Below are 10,000 nucleotides of genomic sequence, written 5' to 3'. Positions count from 1 at the left end.
AGTTTAAGACCATGAGTTATGTAGAATATGTGTATACCTGTGAGACGGTGACTTTGTGCGATGATCAGTTGAGGATGGCAAAGGTTGGCAAACTTTGAGGCACTGAATGACCATTTCCTGAAAGGTGAGAGAAGAATAAAAAATTTGTTAAAAAAACAAAGAATGCCTTAACTGTTTCAGCGCCATTGGCTTCACTGTGCGGCCAGAGCAGAATCTGTTCAACTGACCAATGGACGCACAGTGCAGCCGGTCTTGAAAGGCAAAAATAATAATGTAATCCAATCGTACTTTCTACAAAAGTAATATAAATTGAACCAATGGTTTAATTTCTTTCATCAGAAAATACAATTGGCCCTAGGGGGGTATTTTAATTGAGATTTTGTGCTGAATTCAAAAGTCGTATGGTCTTAGCTTGTCATTCTCATGCTGCCTCAATCACGTGTCAGCCATTTTGTGATGAAAATGCGAATATAGATAGTTCGAAGATGACGTCACTCCAGTCTTTGTTATGATGACGATGTGGTGATGATTGGAGTTGTGATGAGGGAGGTAGTGGTGATGATTATGTGGTGAGGGAGGTAGTGGTGGTGATTATGTGGTGAGGGAGGTAGTGGTGATGATTATGTGGTGAGGGAGGTAGTGGTGGTGATTATGTGGTGAGGGAGGTAGTGGTGGTGATTATGTGGTGAGGGAGGTAGTGGTGGTGATTATGTGGTGAGGGAGGTAGTGGTGGTGATTATGTGGTGAGGGAGGTAGTGGTGGTGATTATGTGGTGAGGGAGGTAGTGATGATGATTATGTGGTGGTGGTGGTGATGTTTGCAGCAGTGGTGGTAGTTATGATGATGATGTGGTGGTGTGATGATGATGTGGTGGTGGTGGTGGTGGTGGTAGTGATTATGATGTGATGTTGGTGATAGTGATAATGATGATGGTGATGATGATGATGTTGCAAATGGTGGTGGTGATGATGACGATCTGATAGTAGTAGTAGTGATGTTGACCTAAACATTCCAGACTATTTCTAGACCCATATAAACTTAAACGAGTAATTTCCTGACTTCTTTCCAACCCGGGGAAGAAACTTATTAAATCCCTGACCTTTTCTCAATTTCCTGACCTTTTCTCAATTTCCTGACCTTTTCTCAATTTCCTGACCTCTTCTAAATTTCCTGACCTTTTCTCAATTTCCTGACCTTTTCTCAATTTCCTGACCTCTTGAAAATCCTGCAAGACATTATAAGCACAGACAAGAATATGCAAGAAGACCATATGTTCACACAAATATGAAAAAAAAAAAATACAGCGGTTTCATCTATGAGAGACAGATATACATACCACTCTATGCAACCAATCTGGCAACTTCCATATAGCTTTCACTGCCCTGACACTGACTGTCCTGTGGTCAACAGTGGATAATAAGATTTTATAAGTACAATTCTGTACTAAGCAAAATATCATGAACATGCAAGAATGGGACAGCGTGGCTCAGTGGTACGGTCTTTGCTTCGTACCCGAAAGGTACCGAGTTCGATCACCTACTGCTGCGCTGTATAGCCTTGAGCAAGTCACCTCGTCCTACCTCAATTTGCAGCGCTGCACTGAGAGTAACATTAAATTAGGACTGTCAGTTGAACATTACAGCAACCAAAATAAACTCCCGAGTCCATGGGTCCTATGCCACTGAAGGACTAAAATACTGTTTGAAACTGAAGAGAATTCAAAATATTTATTTTCTCTTTGACACAGACGAAAATCAAAATTCACGTTTAATATGCCAGGTATTTATGACTGACTTATGTCATTAAAAATTACAAAACAATACCTATAAAAATAGGTAACAGTACGCTTCACACATGAATACAGATTGGATCACATAATGCATCACCAGGTCTATGTTTCCATCTGACATGACCCCCACCATTTACAATGGCACTGTAATGTATTTGGTAACTTTTGTTACACAATGGCACTGTAATGTATTTGGTTACTTTTGTTACACAATGGCACTGTAATGTATTTGATACTTTTGTTACACAATGGCACTGTAATGTATTTGGTTACTTTTGTTACACAATGGCACTGTAATGTATTTGGTTACTTTTGTTACACAATGGCACTGTAATGTATTTGATACTTTTGTTACACAATGGCACTGTAATGTATTTGGTTACTTTTGTTACACAATGGCACTGTAATGTATTTGGTTACTTTTGTTACACAATGGCACTGTAATGTATTTGGTTACTTTTGTTACACAATGGCACTGTAATGTATTTGGTTACTTTTGTTATATCTGGCAACTGAGCCAACTGTCAAGTGATTAAAATAAAAATGGCTCAACCCGTAATTAATTGGAATGCCCCTGATCTCTTCTTAGAGTTAGAGTTAAACAGGTTTAAAGAGCATTGCCGATTTTGCTTTGAAATCGCCCCTCAATCGAACGACATACAAACAACGTCGAGAGTGGATCAGTTCCTGGGTAGGTGAAAAAGGAAGAGAAATTTCTAAAACTCTTCAAACAACAGACGAATTCACAGTAGAACAAGTGTTTCAAAAATTTGAGGATTTTGTAAGACCCAGAAAAAAACAAAAGTAACCAAGTACATTACAGGCACAATTTTTGCAACCAAATATAGATAGGCGTCCACAAATCAAGCTACTGCTGTATCACAAAGGAAAATATAAAAATATTCCTTCTGGCTTACCTCAGGAAAATTTAGACAGAAGTTTAAACCACGAGACCACGAGTCTAAAGGTTGATTTTTTTTAGGCTGATTTTGGTCTTCCATTTTTCTTTTCTGTTTTACGTGGCACTCCACACACCATCTCAGATTTTCATCTTAATTGTAAAGTAAAGTGGATACTTTACACATGAAGGGATACAAAACAATCAAATAAACAACTCAACTAGTAATCGAACAATATTTAAAATAATTAACAATGACAAAATATTTTAAAATAAGAGCAAAAAGAAATGGGAATAAAAAATAAAAGGTAAATTCAATTTTGAAAAAGGATATAAATAAAATACTTCAACAAAATAAATTGAAAATTGTCAATGAAATATGTAAAAGTCTTCAAAACGTTTATTTAACTTTCCAGGTTGAAAGTTCAAATGATAATGGTAATTAAACAACTGAAGTTTCAAAATTCATAAATGTGAGAAATAAAGTAAAAATTTAGTTGACCTTAAACAATGATGAATAAAATTAAATATAAATTTCACCCAGTAAAGACATTTTGAACGTTCACATGACTAAGACGGTGAACAGTTTAAATGAAAAAAACAAAAACAACACAAAGTGAATGAAGCATTGGCAGATAAAACAGAAAGAAAAATACAACAGAAAAAACACTCCTTTCCTCCCCCCCCCCTTCCTCTCTCCCCTCCCCAATTAAAAATTAAAAAAGCTTCTCCAACTTCCAAAGTCCATGATGGCCAAATTTTTAAAATTATGTTTTTTCATGTATTTTTTTTTCTACTCTGTTTAACACAGTACCATACACAATAGTTTTTGACAATCTTCCAACAATGCCTACCCCAAACTTTTTCACTTTTTTTTCCAAGAAATAAATAAACCGAAAAGAGTCAAAAAAAGGTTGAATTTGGTATGACAGCATGACTTACCCTAGGTCTGTGTCATAGGCGTGTTCTATCATGTCGTCCAGTCTTTGGGCTCCATAGCCACTCAGAGTTCCGTGTTCAAACTGTTCCCAAATGGCTTTCTGTGGTTAAAGTTAGTAAATTTGTGCGGCTATGTCGTCTAGTGGTATGACACTTGTTTTCGGATCGGAAGGTTCTGGGTTCGAGCCTCGCTCGACGCATAGTTGAGTCCTTGGAAAAGACTCTTTACTCACATTCTCTCACCGTACTCAGGTGTAAAATGAGTACCTGGCCGTTAACAGCATTGTCTTTGTCCGAAAAATTGTAATATCGCCTAACAGGCGTCATGTCTCGTCCTACATGTTAAATGTTGCTGTTGACCAGGGACCCCTAGTAAAGCGCTTTGAGCATATTTAGTGGATATTGCGCTATATAAAAGCTCAAGATAAAAATAAATAAATTTCTTACTTCGTCAATGTGCTGACGAATCAGATTTTTGAGGATACAAAATAATAATCACAATATTGAGCTTTGAGCTTTGAGCATTTATATAGCGCAATATTCACTAAACGTGCTCAAAGCGCTTTACAAGGGGTCCCTGGCCAACAGCAACATTTAACATGTAGGATGGGACATGACTATGTTAGGCGATATTATAATTTTTTTCGGACAGAGACAATGCCGTTAATGGTCAGGTACTTATTTTACACCTGAGTACGGTGAGAGAATGTGAGTATAAAGCCTTTTCCAAGGACTCAACTATGCGCAGAGCGAGGCTCGAACCCAGGACCCTCCGATCCTAAAGCGAGTGTCATACCACAAGACCACATAGCCGCACGATTATAGCCATATAGATCAACTCGCGCTCTACATTCAGGCTTAACAGTACAAAGATTAGTTTCTTTGGAAAAGATTGCAAATCCCATTTTCACTCTTTCACCAAGCTCTGTGCTCTTCACAGCGCTTCATTTATAACCTTTCACATTCCATGTTTGGTATTTTGCTCTTTTTTTTTTTGAAGCTGTTATAAAGCTGAAATAAAGAAGAGACTTCCTGGCAACCGAAGAGTCAGTGCTTCTATATGGTAACAACAAGAGATGAAGTGAATAGAAAAGTGCGAGAAGACAATAGAGAATAATTTTTTTTTTTTCTATATGGAGCAGCGACATGGACTCTTACTAAAGCCCTTGAGAAGCAACTGGACGGCTGCTACACCCGTATGCTGCGGATGGCCCTCAATGTAAGCTGGAAAGAGCACATATCAAATGAAGAGCTCTACAGTGACCTCCCCCAAGTGACCTCGAAGATTCAAAAGAGAAGACTGAGACTTGCGGGCACTGCTGGAGACACAAGAAGGAGATTTTCAAGCAGTCTTGTGCTTTGGGAACCACCTGAGAGAACCAGAAGCAGAAGCAGGCAGAATAAAACTTACATTGACTGTCTGCTAGATGACACAGGAATGGACAACACCCAGGAGCTGCGTACGCTTATGGAGGACAGGACAGAATGGCGAAGACTTGTGGCTCATGCTGGGCGCCCCAAGGGGCGGATTAAGTAAGTAAGTAAGTATATTCATTTTTGTTTATTTCTTTTCACAATCGTTGTCAACCATGATCACCATTGCTTGCCTTTGATACAAAGAGATAAATTGGATTCAGTAATCTGATGTCACACAGCCCGGCAACGGTGGCCATCTTGGTTCTAAACAAAGAAAATCATTACTTTTTATTCTTCAGGCTGGCTAGATTTTTTCATATGTTTTGTGACCAGAATGTGTAAAAGTCAAAACATGATCAAATTTATGGTTTGTTCCCTCTGGATACGCTTTTATGCTCGCAGGAGAAATATTTCATACGGGCGTCCGCCATTGTTCCGATAGTTTAGAGCCAGTGTTGCTAAGTTACCATGAGTCATTAGGATGGAAGTGACGTTACGACTATTGAATCCTATTGTGCTGATACTGATACTCCACCACTGCCACAAACAATTTTAAAAATCAATGTTGTTCTATTACAAGTCAGTGATGCTTAGCTGCTAAAAACAATTGAGCTTTTATGTAGCGCAATATCCACTGAACGTGCTCAAAGCGCTTTACAAAGGGTCCCTGATCAACAGCAACACATAGCGTAAAGAATGAGACATGACGCCTGTTAGGCGATAGTTAGGCGATAATACAATTTTTTTTCCTAAAGAGACAACGCTGTTAATGACCAGGTACTCATTTTTAACCTGATTACGGTGAGTGTGAGTAAAGAGTCTTTTTCAAGGACTCAAACTTTGTGCCGAGAAAGGCTCGAACCCAGGACCTTCCGATCCGATAGGAAATGTCATACCACTAGACCACATAGCTGCTAGAAGCTGTGAACTGTCAAAAGTAATGAACAGAGTCAGTAGTTGTGTTCATAAAGTATGTGTACCTAATAGGATGGTTTACAGTAATTCATCCAACCTACCTTGAAAATTTTAAGGTACTTTCTTACAGCTTCCGCCTTCATCTCATGAATTTCCTGGGGGGTTGGTATATGTGGAACAATTGCATTACACGAAGGGCATGTAATTTGATTTGTATCTTGTGCATATTGACCCTCTGTCTGTTCACACACAAAAAAAAAAGAAAGAAAGAAAGGCATAGGGTTGTTTGAAGTTAAGGCCTGAATATGGAAACATGAATGTGGCCCATCATCTCAAAACAGTATGATGTCTGTGTGTCACAGGAAGACATTGTTGTTTGTTTGTTTTTGGTTTTAAGGGTTTTACGGCGCTTGCAACACATTTAGTTCATATCAGCACCAGTAAGAAAGGATGAAAATTGGATAGTAAAAACATTCTACATGGACTTGAGGAAAAAGTAAGACCTCTTCTTCTTCTTCTTCTTGTGGAAACCTCCAATATTGTCGAGGATCACTCCACAGTTTGTAGGGTTTTACATTGTAAACTTGTTAAAACTCTGCACAAAATACTTATAAAAAGTGCATATATTAGGGGAAATGGTTCAAATAGGGAACAGATGTAGATTCCAAGAGCACACTATCAATGTACTCAGTTTGAGATCACTTAAAAGTCTCACCCAGACACTAGCTAAAGCTCCCACTAAAAGGAACTCACTCAAATGTTTACAAATCATATGTTAAAATTTTTTAAAATAACAGTAAATAACAGAGAGATGATTTACAAGGAAAAAGAATATCATCTCCCAAAACTATAACTATAGATAGTATGCGCTTGGCTAAGAAGCTCATAACATTGCCATCCGGAAGTATAACGGACCGACACACAAAACTGTGTGTATCCATGAACGTTCATAGTCGGGTTAATACAGTTCAGTGAGTATTACTCATAAACGCGGGGCAAAAAACAATAACAAAGACCTGTGTGACGTCATCTTTGAACTATCTATACATTCAGCTGTTTCCCTTCTAGCCATTGTCCGTTTCATGCAATAGAAACCAGGATAAACTCTGGCTCCATGAGCCCAATGGCTCTGAAGTAGCCTTTTTTTCTTTCATCCTGACATAATATACCCTTTCAAGGCCATTGGTCACAAACAAATATTTTCTTATTTGTTGTAGTAACTTGTAACTCACCACGTTGTTAGAATAAGGATCTGAGATGGTACAAAAACTTCTGACTAAATTCCAATTGGAGTTTGACAGAAACCTACAGAAAAGAGAGAGGGTAATAAATCAAGTCACAAATATATATATATATATATATATATATATTGAATCGTGTTTGATACAAATATGGTACGAAAAGTGCTCGACATGTAGTAATGGAGCGATTTATTATTTTAAAAAATATTTACCACAATGTTTGAGACAGTCTACATTAATGTTTCAGGCTTAATTCGCCATCGTCAGGACTGAGTTGTCAACAAAACAACTCAGTCCTGACGATGGCGAATTAAGCCTGAAACATTAATGTAGACTGTCTCAAACATTGTGGTAAATATTTTTAAAAATAATATATATATACATATAGACTTTGCATGCAATATATATTGAAATTTCAAGATGACTGGTTTTGGTGACATAAAACGAGCAATACATTACTTTGCTTCTTTTCTTCAAATAATGGCTATGCTCTCGTGTGCGACTATGTGGTCTAGTGGTATGACACTCGCTTTTGGATCGGAAGGTCCTGGGTTCAAGCCTTGCTCGGCAAGTAGTTGAGTCCTTGGAAAAGGCTCTTTACTCACATTCATCATACTCAGGTGTAAAATGAGTACCTGGCTGTTAACAGCGTTGTCCCTGTCAGAAAAAAATTGCAATATTGCCTAACAGGCATCATGCCCCATCCTATATGTTAAATGTTGTTTTTGGCCACGGACCCCTTGTAAAGCGCTTTGAGCACGTCTAGTGGATATTGCGCTATATAAAAGCTCAATTTTTTTTTTTTTAAGCTTGAAAATCTAGGATCTTAATCTTTGCAACTCCCTGCCCTTGTATAGCTGTGATAGCTTGGATGAGCAATGTAACAATTTTAATGCTATGTTATCAGCATTTTACTACATCTATTCCTATGAATGATTAAAAATTAAAATAAAGTAAATATGAATTTTTATATAGATAGTATACGCTTGGCTAAGAAGCTCACAACATTGCTATCCGGAAATATAACAGACCAACACACAAAACTATGTGTAACCTTAAACGTTTGAGAATTACTCATAAATGCGGGTGGCAAAAAGCAATAACAAAGACCTGAGTGACACCAGCCTCATTCTATTTATAGCGCATTTCTAAGGACTAACCCTGCGCTTCAAACTGTTTCATTTATTTCCCCAGCAGGCCATATGATGAAACAATACTTGCATTTCATACAGTACTGGTCGTAGGCATTCTTTTTGTACTAATGATCTTACAATATCCATCACTACCTCTAGCCAGGTACTCAATCATGCCTAAGTCGAGTGGGGTAATGTGTGTTAAGTGCCTTAACCAAGGACACAACATCTGGACCAGAATTTTCCACGATCACTGGCCCATTCGGCCACTGACTATGCTTAACATTGCTTGAAATTTTGTGCTAAGATTAGATATGGAAAAGCCGTGGCGAAAAATTTTACTATTCTCTATTGTCTTCTGGCACTTTCCTGCTCACTTCATCTCTTGTTGTTGCCTCATGTAGCCTTTCAATTTTAGGGAGTTTGGGCAATTTAACTCTCTCGAATTCATATGCATGGAACGTCGAACAAATTTGTTCAATTTTCAATGAGGGTGAACTCGAGAGAGTTAAAAGAAAGATAACCGTGTTTTTTTTAGATCAAAGGGACTCTAAATTTTACTTCCACTGGAAGAAATGAGAGGAATAATTCCGTCCAAAAGGTGTCTAGAAAAAGAGTTTAAATCAGTGGATTTTGTCTTTAGGACGAGGTGAACAAGAAATGTAATCTCTACAAACTATAACAAAATAATTTTATTGGAAAAATAATAATAATAATAATAATAATAATAATAATAATAAATGGCATTTATATAGCGCTTTACCCCATTGTCACAGACTCTAAGCACTTTACAGTGATATAAAACAATACATATTACATTAAGACATGTTTGATGGAAAAGTGATACGAATTCAATTTAACAACAACAAAATATGATAATAGTATTGCAACATTATGACATAAAAAGAAAACTTTAAGCGAGATTTGAATGAGATTAGCGGAAGAGTAGCGTCCCTTGATTGGACGTCACCCATTCCCTATAAAATCTACATACAGGTTTGTACTTGACTATTAGAAGGACATAAATATTGCTAAAAGAAAAGTTTACCTTCAGAGTCATTAAGCCCATGGAGCCGGAGTTTATCCCAGTTTCTATAGCATGAAACAGACAAGAGCAATAGCTTGCTACCCTTTGGATAGGATGCTAGTCTATTGCAAAGTACTTTCCACCGGATCTAACAGACCAAGCTATCCAATCACTGCTGGGTGGGTGGACAGGAGGGGCCAGAAAAAAGATCTCGGTCCTTTTGATTGTGAAGCGTGTGTTCTATCGTAGCCATCGTTATGTTATAGCCTGACACTGAAATCCAAAAGGACTGGCAGTCTGACGTCATTATTTGGTTTTTGCAACGCCTAGAGTGAGTTGTCGTTAGTAGAGCTCATGGAAACAAGTTATTTCATTGGTTGAACTATTGAATACAACTCACGATTTGTTTTCTTTTGTGGCAAAAGACTGGCATTTTGACATCATTTTTTGGTCAGTATCAGGCCATAACTTTACGAAGGCCACGCTACGGTCAAACCGTAGCCATCGTTATGTTATAGCCTGACACTGAAATCCAAAAGGACTGGCAGTTTGACGTCATTGTTTTTTTTGCACCGCCTAGTGAGTTGTCGTTAGTAGAGCTCATGGAAACAAGTGGTCCTATTGGTTGAACTATTGACTACA

General features: G+C 37.8%; 1 protein-coding gene across 4 annotated transcripts in view; it reads right to left on the bottom strand.

Annotated features, from left to right (window-relative positions):
• Nucleotides 1–10,000, bottom strand: part of LOC144978082 (sperm-specific sodium:proton exchanger-like) — a 64,808-nt gene that overhangs the window by 29,843 nt on the left and 24,965 nt on the right. For all 4 annotated transcript variants that reach the window (XM_078923633.1, XM_078923636.1, XM_078923632.1 and 1 more), the window contains exons 12-16: nt 7,190–7,262; nt 6,059–6,196; nt 3,630–3,727; nt 1,337–1,397; nt 38–117 (exon numbers count right to left, since the gene is read on the bottom strand). In XM_078923633.1, coding sequence (XP_078779759.1) covers nt 38–117; nt 1,337–1,397; nt 3,630–3,727; nt 6,059–6,196; nt 7,190–7,262 — 450 coding nt within the window. The remainder of the gene's footprint in view (nt 1–37; nt 118–1,336; nt 1,398–3,629; nt 3,728–6,058; nt 6,197–7,189; nt 7,263–10,000) is intronic.

The sequence above is a fragment of the Berghia stephanieae genome, chromosome 8 (genome assembly GCF_034508935.2).
Source record: "Berghia stephanieae isolate SIO BIC M18660-M18661 chromosome 8, UCSD_Bste_1.3, whole genome shotgun sequence".
In the NCBI taxonomy this organism is placed as follows: Eukaryota; Metazoa; Mollusca; class Gastropoda; order Nudibranchia; family Aeolidiidae; genus Berghia; species Berghia stephanieae.
The sequence above is the reverse complement of the archived record's forward strand: the minus strand, read 5'-3'. Positions and strand labels throughout refer to the sequence as shown.